Source organism: Dasypus novemcinctus, chromosome 3, assembly GCF_030445035.2.
Source record: "Dasypus novemcinctus isolate mDasNov1 chromosome 3, mDasNov1.1.hap2, whole genome shotgun sequence".
Lineage (NCBI taxonomy): Eukaryota > Metazoa > Chordata > Mammalia > Cingulata > Dasypodidae > Dasypus > Dasypus novemcinctus.
The window spans coordinates 10,378,776-10,400,014 of NC_080675.1; the positions used below are offsets into that span (position 1 = coordinate 10,378,776).

The 21,239-nt window shown below is 35.9% G+C and overlaps 1 protein-coding gene across 1 annotated transcript in view; it reads left to right on the top strand.

Moving 5' to 3' along the window:
* The window catches only part of ATG2B (autophagy related 2B), an 88,976-nt gene extending 71,418 nt beyond the window's left edge, over window positions 1–17,558 (top strand). The window contains exons 33-42 of the mRNA XM_058291981.1: window positions 239–433; window positions 1,091–1,192; window positions 7,110–7,188; window positions 7,621–7,828; window positions 10,865–10,934; window positions 11,274–11,356; window positions 12,010–12,131; window positions 12,374–12,528; window positions 13,194–13,343; window positions 16,320–17,558. Of these exons, the coding sequence (XP_058147964.1) occupies window positions 239–433; window positions 1,091–1,192; window positions 7,110–7,188; window positions 7,621–7,828; window positions 10,865–10,934; window positions 11,274–11,356; window positions 12,010–12,131; window positions 12,374–12,528; window positions 13,194–13,343; window positions 16,320–16,550 (1,395 nt within the window). The 3' untranslated portion in view covers window positions 16,551–17,558. The remainder of the gene's footprint in view (window positions 1–238; window positions 434–1,090; window positions 1,193–7,109; window positions 7,189–7,620; window positions 7,829–10,864; window positions 10,935–11,273; window positions 11,357–12,009; window positions 12,132–12,373; window positions 12,529–13,193; window positions 13,344–16,319) is intronic.
* The last annotated feature ends 3,681 nt before the right edge of the window (window positions 17,559–21,239 follow it).

Genomic DNA, 21,239 nt, shown 5'->3' on the forward strand with positions numbered 1-21,239 from the left:
CTGAGGGTTTTGCTTGGCAAAATAAGAAATGTTAGTCAAGCTTACCCTTGTAAAGTAGGGTACACAGAGCTCAATGAGTGAACAAATCAAGGAATGTTATATTGTTACCTGAAAGTAGAGCTGAAATCTGAGGTAGAAGTCAAAGAAAATGAAGAAGTCATATTTTACATTTGCAATAGAAAATAGAATTTAAATAAAATGTAAAGATTGTTCTATGTCCCTTCTTCTGTCTGTTAAGGTGAAGTTTCAGCATGAGGTGTTTCCCTCACACAAGCCCGAATGTGATTCCAGCTTTTTAGAACACCCTGTCTCACGGCAGGTGTTCATTGTTCAGGAGCTTGAAATTCGAGACCGTTTGGCAACATCACAAATGAATAAATTTTTATATCTGTACTGCAGCAAAGAAATGCCTCGGAAAGCTCATTCCAACATGGTAAGGTTTTAAACCTCATATTTTTTCTGTTGTTATGCTAATTTTGGAAAAGCGTTGTCATGTATCTAACTGCAGGGGAATTAGAGTGGAGAAATTACTGGATATTTTTTTCTCATGTTAATTTTTGCTGCTTAAAAGTTTTATGTTTTAAAGATTATTTTTCATGTCACTTCTAAGGCCCTTTAACTGTAATTGCAAGCATATTGATACTTGAGGCAAAGCAGAAATCCATAGTGATCTACACATAATATTAACTGTTGCTGAATGTATTCCAGATACCTGGCATTTTTAAAAGTTTAGTAAGGCAGAAGGGACTAGCCCTGGATTGTGGTGGGTCTTTATAGAAGTGTCATTTAGAATATTGCCCTGTGGAAGAGCCTCAGAATTCAGCAGACTCCTTTGAGGTGCAAATACATTATCTATTTGCATTCCCCCCCCCACCCCCCCAGAATAGAGCCTGTATCCTTCATTAGATTTTCAAAGGGGTGTGTAACCCGAAAAAGTTGGATTCAGACTTTCAAAGAAAGAGGGTAAACAGTTCTACTTTTTGTTCTAATATAAAAACAGGAATAAGGATTTTTTCTTTTTTCTTCTTTTAATGAGGATGAGGTCATAATATCATTGGGGAAAATTATTTTCCTCTCTCTTGTCTTGTAGCTGACAATTAAAGCATTACATGTGCGCCCAGAGTCTGGTCGGTCACCACAGGAATGCTGCTTGAGAGTGTCACTGATGCCCCTTCGCCTCAATATTGACCAGGTTTGTATTGTAAGCATGAGTCATACATTTGTGTGATTATGGAAAGGCATGAAGAAATTCACTTTCCCATATTTTACCAAGCATCCCATCACATTCTTCTGGTACCTTGACCACAGGACTGTTTAAAACATAGTTGATGCCTTTTTCAGAAACCTTGTATATTTAAGATATATGAAAATACGATGTTCTGTAGTAGGTCGGGAGAGTGGTGAAGAGCATGGGTTTGGAGTCAGACCTGAGTTCAAATGTCAGTTCTCTAACTTTTACTGTTGTGTGGCTTTTGGGTAAGTTACGTAACTTCTTCATACCTCAGTATCCTCATTGATAAAATGGGGGAAATACTAATATGTATAATATAATGTGTTTCAAAAATTAATTAGTATTAAATGAGAATTGTGTATGTAAAACATTTAGCATGGTGCCTGGCACAGTATATTAAAGATTCAGTAATGTTCAATATTGTTATAAACTGAAGAATGTAAAAACTGAGGAACGTAAATGTAGTTTTAAAAAAAACTCTGCTTTGAAATAAAGTCGTCTTTTACGTTGGTATGAGCTAGGGTTGGAAGTATTTAAATGTGCGATCATTAGTCATCTGCCTAAAAACATTGATTGAATATTATTGATTAGTTATTCAAATAAAACTTGCATAACTTGTCCACTAAAAGCAAGTAACAGGCATTTGAGGAATGAACTTAAATGTTTACATTTTAAATAAAATATAAAGACTATCTCAGAGAAAATGTATTGTGAAGCACAGAAATTTAGCATAATATTTTACATTCACGTTTGTAGTGTTTGAGCTTTGGGTCAGATCTGCTGGGAAGTACTTTAGATTTATGTTTCCTCATAACATCTTTTGATATCCATATTTTAATTTAATTTGTCCATATATTGGCCTAGTAAGATGACGAAGACAAATTTATGGGAAAATTGATCTATAGAAATCACCAGTGTGAGCAAGACTCTGAGCAAGATGTATCTTTAGTACATCATTCTTTCAAACTTTGCAAACCCAATTTTCTTTAATAGACTGTTTTTTCTTTTATCAAGCTTAATTTATTTTGTAGAACTGCAAAGTATTATGATTTTTGAAATGGGGATAAAGTAATCTTGGCAAAAGCAGTCAGGGAAATAAATTTTGTGAATACACTGAGGAGGAATGGGAGATAATTCCCTGAGTTATGAAACCTAGGAAAACAAAGCCATGCTTATATAAGCCTTAATGGGCTTTACTATTATACAAAAAAGTCCTTTCTAGTGTGCATCTGCTAAGATTGACAGACTCTATTTTGAGATAGCAAAACGGTGATCTGAGTAAGAAAGTCAAATATTTCTGTTCTTTTTTCTTTTGAAAACAAATTAATGAATGGTAATGTTTTGAGTAATATTTATTTTTACCAATCACATCCCTGACCTTATTCATCTTAATTAAACTATGCACATTAAGCACGAAAGGAACATTTCTTGAGTTTTTAAAAAAGCTGTATCTCAGATGAAGGTACATACTATTGCTTCCAAAACTCAACATGTCCACAGGGTAGGCAGGAAGCGAGGCAGATGGATGCGCCCCATCTAGGAGGGAGGGTAGACCATGCAGGTCATATAATTAGGCAGTCTGAGATCCAGAAGATGAAGGAGGCAAGATATCCTGCCTCTCTTTGTCTGGTATTTGTTTTAGTGTCATATTGCCTAGAAATCTGTCCAGGGAAGATAGGAGAACTTACTCAAAACCACTCGCTGAATACCTATCTTGTCCTGGGTTCTTTATTAGGAGGCCAGCTATAGAAAAATGAATAAGATATCCTTAATCTGTCTAGTGGGGAAGACTGACATAAAACAGATAATCTTAGCACTCCTTGGTGAGAACAGTGATACAGTAGGTGTAGGATGACATGCTTCAGCAGGAGAGGGCTCCCCACTCATGCCGGGAATTGGAAGGGTCAGGATATCAGGAGAGGCTTTCAGGAGGATGTGACACTCGAGCTGGGTCTTAAAGAATGCAGTGGAGTTAGCCAAATTAAGATTTTTCTAAAGGCCTTGAGGCCTAACACAAGGTTGTGAGATGAGATGGGAGAATATTTTGGTAAGGTAAGTGCTCAGCTAGGGTATTTCGTTTATTTTTTGCTATCATAGTTTAATTGCCTGATTGTGACATTAAAATGAATGAACACTTTAGGTCATATTGCACTGTTGATTTCCCCTTCATAGGACCTTAAAGCTGGAAATAAATATTTTACAGTCACAGTTTAGTGTGAATAACAACCCAGCTATTTTCTTTAGTTTTGTTTTATTGACTATATTGAGGTATTATTTACATATAGTAAAATGCATAAATCTGAAGTGTATGTACAGTATGAAACTTTGACAGATTTATACACTTTGGTAACCACTACTCCAAGAAATATAAAACATTTTCCTCTTTAGAAATACAGAAAAATTTCTTTACCTGCTGTCTCCTTGCAGTCCCACCCACCTGAAAAAAAGTAACCACTGATCTCATTTCTGTCACTGTAGATTAGTTTTTCCTGTTTTATAACTTCATGTAAATAGAATTTATGACTTCCTTTGCTCAACGTTTTATCTCTGAGATTCATGTATGTTGTATCAGCAGTCTATTCATTTTTATTTCTGAGTAGGATTCCATTGTATAGATATACCACAATTTATTTGTCAACTTCTAAATTACATTTGGGTTGCTTCTTGTTTTAGGCTCTTATGAATGAAGCTGCCATGAAATTTGTATAAAGCCTTTTATATGTTTTCATTTCTCTTGGGTACATATATATAAAAGCAGAATTTCTGGGTCATAGGATAGATGTATGTTTAATAAGCTGCCAGACAGTTTGCCAAAGTGATTATAACATTATACATTGCCCACAGTAATGTCTGAGGTCCACAGTTGCTTCTTCACATCCTCGCTGAACTTGGTATTATCATTTTTAAAATCCTAGCTATATTACTTGGTGTTTGCTGTAGCTGATGACTAATGATAAACATCTTTTCATGAGCTTTTCGTTCATTTGCAGATCTTCTTTTGTGAACTGCCTATTCAAGTCTTGCTAGTTTTAAATTTGGGTTGTTCATCTTATTGAGTTGTAAGAATTTAGCATAAAGCTTCCTTTTTCTGATGTTTTGTGCATTTGTACTGAAAAATGGGTAAAAAATCACTGTCTCTCTAGACATGTTTTTAGTGCATTTTTTATTGTCTTTTTTTAAAAAAGATACATAGATCACAAAAACTTACATTAAAAAACTTAAGAGGTTCCTATATCCGCCCCCCCCATCCTCCCACATCAACAACCTCTTTCATCATTGTGGCACATTCATTGCGTTTGGCGAATACATTTTGAAACACTGCTGCACTGTACGAATTATAGTTTACATTGTATTTTATACTCTTCCCCAGTCCATACAATGGGTTATGGCAGGATATATAATATCTGGCATCTCTCTGTGAAATATCATTTAGGACAACTCCAAGTCCCGAAAATGCCCCCACATCACATCTCTTCTTCCCTTTCCCTGCCCTCAGCAACTCCCATGGTTACTGTTTCCACATCAATGATACAATTTCTTCCATTGCTAGAGTCACAATAGTTCTATGGTAGAATAGCAGTAAGTACACTCTAATCCATATTTTATTCTTCCATCTTCTGGACCCTGGGATGGTGATGTCCACTCCACCTCTAAATCGAGAGGGAACTTAGATCCCACATGGCTGATGGATGCAGTTCTCCTACTTGCAGTTGTAGGCACTCTCGGTTCCCTGGTGTGGTGGTTGGCCATCTTCACCTCCCTGTTAGCTGACCTGGGCAAGTCCAGCAAACCAGAAGGCAGGAGTTGCAACTCTGCTGAGGCTTAGGGCCCAGCTGGCATATGGCCAGTCCAGAGATTCAGGTCTCCTTAATACACCAACCCCAGCACCAATGATGGGTTCTATAAAAGTGACAGAAGAGGCATGTGTAGAAAGGTCACATCTGAGTCCAACTCCACACTCAGGAGCACAAATTTCAAAGTAGGGCCCACTGACAAGGCACTGAACTCCAGAGCCATCTGCCACGACAGTAGAACCTGTGTGTCTCCGTAGCCCTCAGGAGCACAAGTACCTGGGGTTGTATCTACGTTGGCTGTCTCTGGGATCCTGCTGTTAAGTGCAACCCTTCTGATGACCTTCCGCCTCATTTTGAAGTCTCTTAGACATATAAACTCATTTGTCTTTATCATTTCCCCCTTTTATTCAAGATCTTTTTTTCTAGTTGCATCATCAGCTGGTGACATCTGTTTTTTAAAGAGCAAAGTAGTAACCTGAGAATTTCTGTTTTTTGAAGGTGGTCAAGTCAAAACACTTAAAGCATTAAAATATCACCATCTAGTGGCCAAACAATAGCATTTCATACACTGTTAAATTTGATAATATGTAATATTTCTTGCTTACAAAATAATATATGTAATGTGTAAAGCATAACAGCATAATGAACAAAACATGAACCCACTACCCTACTTCAGAACCAGAACATTTCCAATTTTGTTGAAACTACCTGCCTGCTTTTTCTTCAGTCTTTTCTCAGCCTCCCATATGTCATGTTACCTAGAAAAATGTCTTCTCACTTATATCATTTGTACTTCTGATAAATATGATCTGTAGTTGATCAGATCCTTTGAAATTGTCAGTCACGCTTTCCGCTTTGCAACCAAATACTGTGACCCTGTAATTCACCTTCACAATGCCTTTGGTACAGTAGTAAAACTTTATATATATATATATTTTTAAAGATTTATTTTTATTTTTCTCCCTTTCCCCCCACCAGTTGTCTGCTCTCTGTGTCTATTCACTGTGTTTTCTTCTGTGTCCGCTTGTATTCTTGTCAGCAGCAGCAGGAATCTGTATCTGTGTCTCTTTTTGTTACGTTATCTTGCGTCAGCTCTCCGTGTGTGTGGCGCCAGTCCTGGGCAGGCTAAACTTTTTTCGCGTGGGGCAACTCTCCTTATGGGGCGCACTCCTTGCACATGGGGCTCTCCTATGCAGGGGACACCCCTGCGTGGCATGGCACTCCTTGTGCGCATCAGCACTGCACATGGGCTAGTTCACCACATGGATCAGGAGGCCCTGGATTTGAACCCTGGACCTCCCATGTGGTAGGCGGACGTTCTGTCAATTGAGCCAAATCCACTTCCCTAACATTTTATATTAATTTAGGATTTTTTTAAAATGGAAGGGAAGAATAAGAAAGAAGAGGCTTCAAAGCATTTAATTTTTATATCCTCTAAAATATGTTGGTTCATTTAAGTGACTTAGGCAAAATAAAGCTGCTAATATTGGGCAGATAATGGCTTGTATATGCATCAACAAGACATCCATATGTTTTAATTTGTAATTATAAAACTTCTTAAGAGACCCTAGGAATGGGCAGTTTTATGTATTTTTAATTTTTATTTTGAATTTCATATCCAGTGAAGAAAATGTATTAAGGGAGTATATCATAGTGGTAAAAACAGAAATAAACTCACACAGTAAATATTCGGTACCTGCTAGCTACTACTGTTATTATTATTAATGATGTTACCACTCCCAATTTAGAATGAGAACTAATGCCAAATAAGAAAGAGAATGCTCTATTTTTGGGAAACTAAAACATTCCTTGATTTAGAAAACCTTTCTAATCTTGAGCAATTTTATGTCTTATTTTCTCATCTATAAAATTAATTTCTTCAGAGTCGTGAGAATTAGCAGGGAAAGATACCTGTGTGCATGTGTGTAAATAAGAACAATGCCTGACACAGAATAAGGAATCAGTAAATGACAGCTGCATATGAATAACTAGTAAAATATGGGATTTTAGAATACTTTGTTTCATAGACTTAGAAATAGGTATTTTTTTTTCCATTTAGTTATAATTCTCTCTCTTAATCTTAGGATGCCCTGTTCTTCCTGAAAGATTTTTTCACAAGTCTTTCCACAGAAGTAGAGCTTTTAACGACTCCAGATCCAGAAGGTATTAAATATGTAGTTTGAAAAAGGTTTAGCAAGTACTTGCATTGATTTTTGTTGTTGCTGTTGTTTGTTTTTAGGAGGTACCAGGGACTGAACCCAGGACCTCCCATGTGGGAAGCCAGCACTTAACCACTTGAGCCATATCTGCTCCTTGAATTGGTTTTGATTATCATGAGGCTTGTTGGAAAATGTGCTTATAGTTTTATTCCTGTTTATATAAGTATTTTCAGGTTTGTTTTTGTTAATTTATGAAAATATAGTTTTTATGTAAAAGTAATAATTTAAAAGGTGAAAACAAAATTTCTCTGTAGCAATAATTGTTTTTATTAAATGAAATGTAGCAAAGCAAGTTTAATCTTGATTGGTTTAAATCGTTGCTTAATTAAAATTAGAAGTATACCTAATTTTTCAAATGTCCATGTCACATTTTCAGTTAAAAAGTCTCCTGGAGCTGATGTCACCTGCAGTTTGCCAAGGCACTTAAGCACTTCAAAGGAGCCAAATCTCGTTATTTCTCTTCCTCGGCCAAAACAACCTTCCCAAAATGATAGTGCCAAGTCAGTGGAAGTGATTAATGGGGAGGAAGAGAAGGATTTCTCAGCTGAAGAAGCATCATTTAGTGATCAGCCTGTGTTTTTTAGGTAAATAATTGAATGTTGAAAACAAAGTTATTTTAGAGTTTTGAAGATTGTTCTTTAATGTATATATGCGCTGGTAATAATGAGGTTGTATTGGCTTTTCTTTCTATAGCCAGATAGTCAACTCATGTATTTATTTGTATGTGGTCCCCACTTTACTTGCATTTAGAAATAGTAACCCCAGTTCAGGATTCATCTCTCAGTTGATTCTGTGGTAGGAATTCCCTTTTCCTCCTGGCTTCTTTTGACTCCTTTTTGCCCTCTGCTTGTCCATCTCTTCCCAGTTACTATTATGATTGATTGATTGATTTTTCCTTTTCAAATAAATTTTATTGGTACATATTCATAAAGCATTTAATCCATCTAGTGTGCACAATCAGTAGTATTTGTATAATCACATAGTTGTGCATTCAGCACTTCAATCATTATTAGAGCATTTTCATTACTTCACTAATATTATCACTATTACTACTACCACTACTAGAAATAGTAATAAAAAACAAGAACCAGACAAACCAAAAAAACTCTCTCCTTAACAATCAAGTCTTAACCTCTCCTTCCTTCCCCTGCTGTACATACCTGCTATTCTGTTTCTGTCTCTCTAATTTATCTGTATTTATATTTCGTGTATATATTTGTATATGTAGGAGTCAAACAATATGTGTTATCTTTTGACTAGTTTCTTACACTTAGTATATTCTCTCTTTTTTTAAATACCCTTAATGGGAGATTATTAACATATTGCTATACACTACTGTCCATAGTTTGCTTTGATTTCATTTTGGCCTGATATTAACACTATTATTATTTTTAACCTCCATAGACATCGTCAGTTTTTTTTGTCTTTTCCTTATATACCTCAACTAGGCATCCCTGCCTTTTCCTGTGCAAGAATCTTCTGCCTGATTTTCTCTGGTTTCCCTTCCCCATCACTGTCACGTCTTCTGACCCTTCCCTTACTGGCTGAATTGGCACTGCCAGGAAACTCAGGGCCTCCGTGTGCTCACTGTCCGCTGTGATCGCTGCCCGGCTGCTCAGCTGGCTGGGTGCACCCTGGCAGTCATCCCTGCTTTCCCGGCCCAGTTATTACTCCCACTGCCTTTCTTTCCCCGTCCTCAGTGGTAGATGCAGAGCTTTGGCTCTATTGGAAGGAGAATGGATGAAAATCAAAGCCCTTTTTGATTGGTGAGACAATTAACTACCTTCTTCAATTTTCGGTACCTCTTTCCTTTTGACATAAGTGTCCCTGATTGTGACCTGACTTTCTCTTGAGGTTCTGAGGTTAGACTTTAGGAATGGACCAGAGTGGGCAGTATAATTGTTTTAAAGTGTTTTTACATTTTGAATACATAATGATGAAATAGGTAGAAAAAAGTAATAGAATATGGAAACTGGAAAGATCCTGGGATAGATTATCTCTGGTGGTTCCAAACTTTTTCACCACAAAAGAAGGACCTCCATTATTACTTTCCTACTTGATTGTTTTATTTAAAAAATTTCTTCTAACAAGTAAACTATGTATGTGAAGTAACAATTTGAATTCTTATTTTATATTAATCACATATAAATGACCAATTCATTTTTTATAAACATGAGATACCTAATATAAAAGACATTGAATCGTTAACAGTTCTGGCCTGAGCAAAGAAATTCAACACTTTCTAATCAACTTACGTAGCTTAATTTCTTTGCTTAGATAAATGTTTGCCCTTTTCATTAGACTATTTAAAATATGAAAATGGCTTATAGATTTCCATTTCTACGCTCAAAAGCCCTAGAGAGTCCAGAAACCCTGGGGTGGTAACCAATGCTCTAGTCCAAATTGCTCACTTTTTGGATGAGGAAGTTAATGTCCAGAGAGGTTAGTTGACTTGTTCAAGACCACACAACTAGTTAGTGGCTCATCCAGGATGAGAATACAGGTCTTCTTAATCCCAAATCCAGTGCATTTTCCAAGTGATGGATTAATGGGGAAGGGGGGCATTTTCCATTCCACAGGTATTTATTGAGCACTTACTATATGTATGCAGGTTTTGTTTTAGGCACAGTGAACAAAGTAGAGAAAAATCCCTATAACCTTATTTAATTTAATAGGACATGGTGTATCATGAAGAAAAACTGTGGGAAGGGAGGATGTGAAGTGCCAGGGCTGGGGTGGGAGGTGTTGCCCAGTGGGCCTAATGAAGTTAGGATGAGGGATGGCCTGGGAATTCCAGGCTTCTTGTGGAGATGGCTGTAAATGTAGGTTAACTGGACTTTTGTGGGATGGCTTGGGATAGAACCACCAATATCAAATCTGGGGGGGAAAAAACATGTTTCAAGTTCTAAACATTCAGTTTCCAATCCAGCTTCTAGAAGCTGACTCCTTTTGTTTGATGTATATCATCAGTGAATAATTGTAATTTTGTTTTTATGGAATTCCCAATATTTGTGTGTTGATATCCTATTTACAAGCACTAATTTTTGAAATTTTCATTAAAATTCATGAATTTAGGTTCCATTAATTTAATTTACTGATGAAGACATTGAGGCCGAGAAAGTTACCTATCCATGATTACATACCACATAAGTGAGAAACCTGGGATTTGTGCTAAGGTTTTCTAACTCTTCTTTCCTTCACTATGGAGCTAAAATAATTACCTTTACCTCTTTGCTTTTTTACTTCTTGGTATGATTGCATTATTTGGTTTAATCATTTATTATTTTGTGCTTTGTATGAATTGAGAACATCTGTGAAAATAAATTTTTAAAGAACATTAATAAAAGAGGAAAAGGTTTTTGCCAGAAAATTTAAATATAGTAAAATAAATACAGTTTATAAGATTATCATCTGTTTAGTTGTTATATTGCCTTAAGAAAACAGAACTAAAAGACATTCTCTTTAATTTAGGTTTTAGGATATTCTCATTTATTTTGTGATTTTTATTTTTATTCTCTAATTGAACAAATTAATATATACCTAATTTCAACTCTTGGTAATTTTAGCTATATATAACACCCTTCCTTTTTTTTTCTTCTTTTTTTTTTTTTAATCTTTAGGGAATTTAGATTCACATCAGAAGTTCCTATTCGACTTGATTATCATGGCAAACACGTATCAATGGATCAGGTTTGGAAGTTTTACACAATTGTACTTTACAAGATTAGTTTATCTCATTTGTTTTTTAATGGCCTCAACTTTCTAAAACTTTGGTCTGTCATAGTTGATATATTTATGTTTGAAATGAAGAACAAGGTTTTTAATTTAAATCTGTCTTTAAAGAAATTAAATACCATGTGTAGAATTTGTTATAAATTGAATCAGACATTTTGAATGTATTATATATATATGAAAACACTTAAAATATGTATCAGTCAATAATGCTTTCACTTTCCCAAATAACAAATATTTTAAATCTTGAGTCTCTCTTTAATTTTGATATTAATATAGCCTTTTTTAATTTTAAAGGGTACCTTAGCTGGAATTTTGATTGGTTTAGCCCAGTTAAACTGCTCTGAACTAAAGCTGAAGAGGCTTTTTTATCGTCATGGGTAAGCTGATTTGTTATATGAACCTTTAAGATGAAGTTACTAACATTAGCCTACAACAAGTTAAAAATTAAGGTTTTTTTTCAGCAAGTGCACATAATTTAACTTTTATAGTAATGTCTGCAGAGAACTCATTGTTTAGAGAATCCTTACTGATTTTGGGGAGCTAATTTTTATTCTGAGAGAGAAGTTTAAACAGTGGCATTTTTAAAAATGAATTTGGATTTTTTATGATTTATCAAAACTGTAAATTAGATTATTTAGTGAAAAGACTGGGTGTTCACAAGGTAGCAGTTCTTAGTAGCTAAGAGCTATGTAGAACTTTATAGATTTTGTGTTAATCCTATGCCAGATCCTTAGATGTTTAAGAATTAAGAACAGTGAAAAACACGTATATGTATGTATTACCTGAGCCTTATAGAAATTATTAACATTACAGCTGAATCTTTTAAGAAAAGTTAGATTGGGAGTTAAATGGCAATTTGTATCTCTTTGATTTTAAAAAAAAATAGCTGTTTTTAGAATATCTATAATATTTTGTCCTTGTAATTTTTAAATATTCTTTTGTCTTAAGTTAAAAAGAAATGAGAAAGAGATTTATCTAAATCTATACATTTCTTTCGTCTTTATATACTAATAATAGTAATTTTCTCCAGTTTGCTAGGTGTGGACAAATTATTCTCATATGCAATCACTGAATGGCTTAATGACATTAAGAAGAACCAGCTACCAGGAATCCTGGGAGGTGTTGGGCCTATGCATTCACTAGTACAATTAGGTGGGTTTTCCTTTTTTTTTCAAATTCAAAATTAATTTATTTTGCCTGATCAAAGATTCTTAACCTTTTGGGGTTGTTGGGTGCCTTAGGGAATTTATCTTTCTAGAAAATCTATATGTATACTCATATTCACAAAGCTTTACCTCCAATTTAATGACTTAAAAATGCCAGGGTTAGAATGATAGCAGCAATTCTGGGATCTAGCCCTCATCCTGATTTTTCTGTGTTGACTGTGATTCTAGTGCAAGGCTTGAAGGACTTGGTCTGGTTGCCAATTGAGCAGTACCGGAAGGACGGGCGCATCGTCCGAGGATTCCAGAGAGGAGCCGCTTCCTTTGGTACTTCCACAGCAATGGCTGCTCTAGAACTCACAAACAGAATGGTTCAGACTATACAGGTATTGTCCCATTGACTACCATAATAATCATCTCTACAAAGAAGAAGAAGAGTCATAGCTATTGAAAACATTTGAAATTTGTTTTTAAAAAAAATTCTTTGAAAATATGCAAAATGTTGAAAATAGATATTTTTAATTGTCATGATTTAATATCATTCTTGTTTTTATTGCTCAGTTATTCACAGTGTTAAGTCATTAGTAGAATAAATTAGTGGAATACAGTGTCAAATTTGTTTGCCTATTTCAGGTAAGTGATAACCATTAAGTTAGTAGAGGATTTATTTCTCCATAGTCATAGGAAAAGATCGTAGCTGAAGTACTACAGATCAAATAATAGTGATGTTAAGGTTGTTGTTTGAAGTATTAGGCTGCAGTTAGCCTTACCCAGTCTATTCATGGAGTGTCCATTCTTGACTCACATGATAACATGACTCACATGATAACGGTGGACAGAGGAGGGACTAAAAATCAGCTCAATCCAGAGGTTACTTTTCCATTTACACGTAATGTTCTTATTGTGAAAGGAGTAAATTCTTGTAAAGAGGTGTCTGTGTTAGGGCACGCAAGCTGCCTGTTCCTCTTCCCTTCCTGGAGGTAACCACTGCTGATGCATAACTCTGCAGACTTTCTTCTGATTCATGTCTATTTTCTGAACTCTGATCCAGGCAGCAGCTGAGACTGCTTATGATATGGTGTCTCCTGGTGCCCTTTCTATCGAGCCCAAGAAGATCAAAAGATTTCCTCATCACCGGTTAGCCCATCAGCCAGTAGACCTGAGGGAAGGTGTGGCCAAGGCCTACAGTGTTGTGAAAGAGGTGAGTGAGGGCTTGAGCAGATAGGCCATAACCAGTTGCCATGCTTTCTGGCTTCCATCTGAGGAGCAGTTAATGGCTGGAAATTGTTTGGAAGAAATCCCTGGGAGTGTATTGAGAACTGTCACCAGTAATAATTGTAAACATCTATGTGCAGTGAGAGATGAGGGCTAGGTGGTGATGAAAGAGTAGTGATCACGTCACAAGACGAATCTGCTCTCTTTACATACATGTGCGTATGGAGAATAACAAAACTCACTGGCTAGAGTTAACATATTTGTGCTTTGCTGTGTTTACTTCATATTTGTTTAAAAAATACAGCTTTTCAGTTGCATCACACACCCTGATCTCATTCTCACTCCCTGCTATTTAGAAGGTGCTACATTTTTAGTGTGTTTTCATAGTTGTATTATGTATGTATTCATAAGTAAAACATACTAATGTAAATGAAATCATATTATGCATATCATTCTGCAACTTATTTTTTTTAAAGATTTATCCATGTTGATACATGTAGCTCTAATTTAAAACTTCTTTATAGTATTTCATTGTATGAATATACCATACTTTATTTCTTTTCCTTTTGGTGAGTGTTTAGTTTCCATATTTTCCCTAAAACACTGCTATAATGAATATTCATCTAAATGTCCTCTTGCAAGTTCTTTAGGGTGGAATTGGTGTAAGTATTTGAATCTTGAGGCTTACTTAGTTAAGATTGTCAAATTGCCCTCCAAAGTAATTGCACTAGTTTTGGGTGTCCTTAGAAGTATTCTCTGGCTTAGATTTTTGGATTTTCTTTTTCATATGACATAAGGAAGTTTGCGGTCATTTCCTTATGATTTGCATATTAGGATTTCTTAAAAAATGTTTTTCCCATTCCTATTCTGATGACAATCAGAAGTGCCTACGATAGATCTTTTACCTAATAAAAAAAGCCTCTGACCTCCCAGTTTGAAGACCGCTGCAGGAGAGCCCCTAGAAATATATTAATGGATAAATAAAGATAAGGCCAATGGTCACCTTTTTAAAGGAGATTTCGTGGGAGGAATAAAGAGAAGTAATTGCTGGTCATATCTGTCTCTGCAGATGTCAGGATTGAAGCAATTACCAATAGACATATTACAAATAAGATTTGTCAGATACTTAGGGTTCAAGTTCTAGCAGGAGGAATTGGCAGCAGGTGGTAATAGCATTTTGGTAATTTGCAAAGTACTAACCTAATTTGATCTATATTCATTTAAAATACATTTTTGCCTGCTTACTTTGTGCCAGGTGCATAACAGCCCTTAAAACTAGGTGATGTTCCTAAATTACGATGAGGAAATAGGCTTACCAAGAATAATGACTTCCCTAATGTGCCAGAGGCAGTAGGTAGTGTAGCCAAGATGGGAACCCAGCTATTTTGGTCTTAAATTTAGTTCTCTTTCTCCAACCTGTGAATATGGAGAAGAGGGAACTGAAAATACGAGCCTGGACTGAGATGATAAACTGTGCTTTTAGACTGAATTGGAATTCTGTTCTAAAATGGTTTTAAAATGGAGGTTCCCAAATGGTGATAAATATGTCTTTTTCCTTTTAGATGTTAAGAATAATAAGAGAAATAATAAGAGGAAAAGTTTCATGTGTTTCGTATTGGCTTATCCTTTAGATGCATATACTCATGCTCTAGATCAGGAGCCAGCAAACCATAGTCTGCAGGTCATGTCTGGCCCATGTCTGTTTCTGTATGGTGCCTTTGAGCTATGAATGGTTTAATTTTTGAAGGATTGCGAAAAACAAAAAGAAAAATTATAATAGAAGCTGTTTGGCCCACAAATATTTACCATACATCCTTTTAAAGAAAAAAATTGCTGACACCTGCTTTCGATAATTCAGTTTGGTAGTTGTGGGTCCCAGTCGTGGTGAGAGTAGCAGTAGTAATCTAGGAATTATTTAATGAGTACCTATTATCTGCCAGGCTGTATCAAGCTCTTTAGATGTATTATCTCATTTGTTTCTAACAATCACCCTTGGAATTGGCTGTGTTTTAATTTCTCATTTAAATGACTTGTCTAAGGTCACATAGCTAAGTGGTGGTGCTAAAATTTGAATCTGTTTCTGTAGTCTCCAAACTTGGTAGTGCTAGTCATTACACTGTAACAAATAAATAAACTATCATGTTTATTTTTGGTGGGATTGGAAGAGGAACCAAGGTAGCAGGGAAGCAGATGATGGGGAAGTGTATAAATGTGCCTCATATATTCTAAGGGATTTCTGAATTTGACAAATAGTAGAGATTTGAAAGTCGTGAAGTGGTTTGACTACTTGACCTATATATGTATATGTTCAGTTTTAAAACCTAGCCATCATGATAATTTTAATGTTATGTAATTATATGAAAGATGAAAAATGCTACAGAAGCTTTGTTTCTATTTATTAAATGTCTTCCTGCCTCATGTTTTCAGTATTTTCTACTTAACCCATAACATTTTCTATCTTACTTGAATGTTCCAGTCATCTTTTCAAATACATAGCCAAGAAGGTAAATCTAAACTAATTTTCTGGAGCTTAGTAGACTTAGATTTTCTCATTATAGATGAATGGAAAGAGCTTTCACCACATTCCTTTAGTAAGTATATTTATTCAAGAAGCTTTGCTTGCTAAGTTTGATTTAACTAGAGTGGTTAATACTGCCAGAACAGCTACTCTTGGGTCATTTGGTATTTCTGTCAGCTACTTGATGTGAGATTATAGTTTAGTTACATTTTCTACACTCTTGTCATAACACTAAACCATAATAATTGCCACTTATTTTCCCTTATAATTAGAATTTTGTAATAAAAAGAATAGTTCTGGGTTATCTCAAAAGCACAGTTTTATTTGCATAGTCAGCTCCATAATATTGATTTAACTGTTCAAAAATGTGTATTATAGGGTAAGAACGTTTTCTGCCGGGTAATTTACTCCCTTTCTCTCCCCCCGCCCCGCCCCTCCGTGCAGGGCATCACAGACACGGCGCAGACCATTTATGAAACTGCGGCTCGAGAACACGAGAGCAGAGGGGTTACTGGTGCTGTTGGCGAAGTCCTGCGCCAGATTCCTCCGGCGGTGGTGAAACCCCTGATTGTTGCCACAGAAGCAACATCAAACGTGTTAGGTGGCATGAGAAACCAAATTAGACCAGATGTGCGGCAAGATGAATCACAGAAATGGCGCCATGGGGAAGACTGACTTTTCGGACGTGATTCTGTGAAGATAATGAGGGTGGAGTGAGGAGCACAGCGTCCCAGTGGCAGCTGTAGAGGGACCTCATTTCATTTTTTCGTGCTCATCTCAGGAACAAAAGCATTTCTTAGTTAAATAATTTAATATCAAAACAACATGCAACCAAAAACTTCTGGCATTCTAGGGCTAGTTCAGCACTTGCCTGTAATGCTCGGTGTCAAAGGGTCTTAAAGCACTTGCTGCGAAGTTAGGGGATGCTTGCTTTTATTAAAATGACTCTAGTTCCCTTTGTTACAGATGGGAATATCATTGGAAACCTCCTTCTTCAGTGCAAAGTGCAAATGCCTTTTGAGCACTTTTTTAAAAATTGTTGCTCTGGGGAGTTGATTTCTTGAAAAGAATCACAGTTTCAAAGCTTGCATTGAAAACGAGAGACAGGGCAAATAGGATTTTTCAATATAAACATCGGTGTGGAGAGAGTAACTTACTCCATTGGATTTAGTGTTCATGCTTTTGAGAACCATATTATTTCCATTAACTCATAAAATCCTTGTTTGGGGTTTTGAGAAAATGAATGTTGCAGACATGTTCTGTTGTGTTGCACTTTATCCTGTATGTGTATGTGTTTTTAGATGAATACAGATCATGTGCTTTATTCTAATGTAATTTACAAAGTTACACAAAATATAAAGTGGAGTAAATCTGAAAGTTTTTGGTTGAGAAAGGTGTAACAATGCAACAGCTTCCATTTATTTTAGGTATAAATGGAAATATACATTCTATAACATACTGGGGCCCATATATTTGTTTATTTGTTTGATTTTAAACAGGTATAGTGCCAGCTTGTTAGGAATGTGTGGGAGGGGAGAGTGGAAGTAGTTTTTACTTTTAAAAAATTAACTGAAAATCCTCCAAATACACCCTAGTTGACTGTTTCAAAGTATCATTTTCATTTGGTATGTACATTTTGGTAACCTGTCAGGAATGAATAAAGTATTTTTATTTAAAGGTAAAGTTGTTTTATGCTTCCATGAATATTTTGCTTTTCTGAGAGCATATTCATAGATGCAGTACTGTGATTTATCCCTGGATCCTTGGGAATACTTTCTCAAATTTGACTTTGGTTTATATCAAGTAAATTGTTACCTAGGAGTGGGAAGGAAACTGTTCCCAAGAACTCAATTCCTGGCTTTAGTTAATCTAGCAGAAAGAAAATTTTGAACTCTGTATTCATCTACTCCTTAAAGTTGCATTATAGGACTTCTCATTTTCTTAAGTGAGAAACTGTCATCAAGATGAATTTGATTTTGGAGCTGCATTTCACTTTGGGGTTTGGGAAAATGAAATAGAATACATGTTATTTTCAAAATTTTCTAAACAGAAAAGCAACATAAAACACAAAATTGAATATTTGAAATTTATAAAAATTATTAAATAGCAGCATTTAATTTTAAAAATTTGTTTTGTTTTTATTGTTAAAAAACTTAGAAGAGGGGGCCGGTATAGCTCAGTGGTTGAGCGTGGGCTTCCCATGAATGATGTCCTGGGTTTGATCCCCAGCCCCGGTACCTCTAAAAAGCCTGCCAAAAAAACCATAGAAGGGCAGTGCTTGGAGTGGCCACCTTTTAAAGCATCACCAAACCATTTGTTACCTTGTCCCAATTATGTGGAGTCCATGTAGAGCGTGGTCCTAATTAAACAGTAGCCATTGCTGATTACCGTCATGAAGGGTCATCCTGCGTCTAGGCACATTCCGAAGGCTCTGCTCAGATACTCCAGTATTCCCCATTTTTCCTTATAGTGCAACCTGCTATGCTGTCTATTATAATTAATCAATCTTACAAAACACTTGATCAAATGTTTAAATATGCTTTTTATAGTTTTACTTTAATTAGATATAGAATGGGGAGAAATAATTATCTTCTTTGCATTCTGAATTAGTTGCTAATGGACACTTAACAAATGAAATGTATAATTCCATTTAAACAAATATCTTTGTAATGTAATCTCCGTGAATCAGTGTTCTGCTCAGCACATGCTATTGATAGAGTCAGTATTTTGGAACAGAAATCCATTGTCCCAGAAAGATTCAGTCCCAAGGATCTTTTCACTGTCTTTTTAGCCAAGATGCTCTTTATTTGAGATATCTATGTGGAGGGCCCGTTTGCTTCAACACCTCTACTTTATTAAGCAGCCTTAATTTTTTTTAGTGTCTTTTCAAAGTTTTGTATTGAGATCACACAGGGAAAAGAGTGCTGGACTTGAATTCAGGATCCTTGGGTTTCCAGATCTGCTACTTACCAAACGGATGACTTGGCTGAGATACACTCAATCTCCGAACCTCAGCTCTGTGTATGATGGGGGGTCCTTACATCAGAACCCAAAAGGGTTTTTGAATGATTAGGCTCTGCCTGCGTGTGCATATGCATGGTGTGTTGTCAGAGCTGTGACGCCTCAGACTGGTGAGTATTGTTGAACGAGGGCACTTCTGGTTGAGTCAGATTGAGCTGCTGTGGATCTCTTATAGCATAGCATTTCTGAACTGTCACAGCGCTTGCGTGGTTGAATTTCGATGTGAAACTTCTGAATGGGGTGGGCTGCACATGTCCCTTTTTGCCTCACTGAGTCCTTATAGGTATCCTCAAGGAGTCAGGTAAGGTCCCTCTGTGAGTTTGAGAATCCCAGTGTTATCAATCCCTATTTAGACCATTTTGCATCACAGATATAAAGACAGTGAAGGCTGTTGCGATGTCTTCCTCTTGAATAAGGTAGCTCTGAAATCCCCAATTTTCCCTTCCTATCGCCAGATTGCTATCACTTACAAACAGAATGTCGACTGAACATTTGTATTATAGGACAGATGGAATTCAGATATTCTTTCTGGACAATATAGCAGTGGTCTTTTCATTTTAGTTAAGATTGGGTACAATCCGAATTTCCATTTAAGTACATTCATTTAACATCAATATTTTTATGATGCAAAGCTTACTTTAAGAAGAAAAGAAAGTTTCCAAGTAGTAATATGCCTAAAATGGTAAAAAACCTAAAGACCACTGTCTCTTGTTTCCTGCCATGTGTCTCTTTTAAACCCTATTAAAATATTCCCAGCTTTTAGGGGAATTATTTTGAACCATCTCCTTTAAAAGCTGTTTTCTGTAGGTGCGGGGCCTTTGTTGAGTTTCAGAAGAGTCTAAACCGCTATGCGTTGCTCCTCCAAGGGCTGTTTGTGCCTCTTTCAAGGGTCGTTTGTTTGGGTTCTTTTTTTTTTTTTTTAAGTTTTACCACTATTTTCTTTTCTTTGTTATTATTTTTAAAGAAGCTTTAGGTTACATACATGTTACATAAAAAATATAGGGCATTCCTATATATCCCATCCCCTCTGCCTCCCACAATTTTCCCCATCAGCAACATCTTTCATTACTGTGATATGTTTGTTACATATGATGACAGCATTGAAGCATTGCTACTATGGTCTATAGCTTACATTTTGGTTTACACATTGCCCCGTACAATTTTATAGGTTTTGAAAAAATATAATACCCTGTATTCATCATTAAAATGTCATGCAGAACAATTCCATTGTCCCCAAAATGCCCCCATGTTACCCCTATTCTTCCTTCTCCTTTCTTTCAGATCCTCTTGTGACTACTGTCTTTTTTTTTTTTAAGTACTCTCCTCAGAGTGGAGACCTCAGGCAGAGTTGAATTTTAAATTAGTAATTTTTAAATAAGGAATCTGCACTTCATTAAATGTTTTCAGGGTTAACTATTAGTTATTTTAACATTAACATTTTCCATATGTAGAAAAACAATATGATCCCAACAGTAGGGGGTATTTTTTGCCTCCACTGCTGTGTAACTGTGTGACTTAAGAGAAATAAACTTTTGCTTTGCTTCAGTTTTCTCACACCTGCATTGGGTCTAATTCTTTAGAATTGTGGGGACTCTGATAGGGCTAATAGTCTCTGGCGAGCAGTCTTAATTCCCATTTTCTTTCACATCCTATCAGTCTACTTAAGATATTAGAATGTCTAGAAAGTTCTTCAAGTTCACTGAAAGTAAAGGACTTTGTAAAACATCAAGTGATATTCTTTTGTATCTGCAAATGCATTGACTGAATATAGCAATTGGTATCAAATCAAATACAAATTAAATTTGTGAGTCTTAGAATGAAAGGGAATATTATTTGTACAGTGTATAGATGATAAAGGAAAAAGTAGATTTCTTTTTTATTACCAAGAAATTATATTTCTGTTTACTGTGAGATACAGTCATTCTCAATTGCGTTTACAATTGAGTGCTTTAATGCCAATTTATTTTCATCTCAACATTTCCAGGCTCCTAGGATGCTGCTCCCTTTAATAGACATTTTACAGACAGTTGTGAGCAGTCAGTTTTGTTCAGAAATGTTTTCCTTTCATCGCACGCAGTGCCTGCCAGTCAAAGATAGAGCATTTTAACATACCACCATGATCTTTTGGGGTGAAATATTTAAGTGGATTTCACCAATTTGTATTTTGAAATACCAGCAATTTTTAAAAGCAGGTAGTAGCGGTATAAGTGAGCCTCTTATAAACTGTTGGCCCCTTGGTTTCAAGCACGCTGCTTCATAGTCAGCACCAGAGTGCCACTTGTACCTCAGGAGGTGGTAACTGTGATGTCAGCTGGCTCCATTGTATCTGTAGTTCCCTCAGGT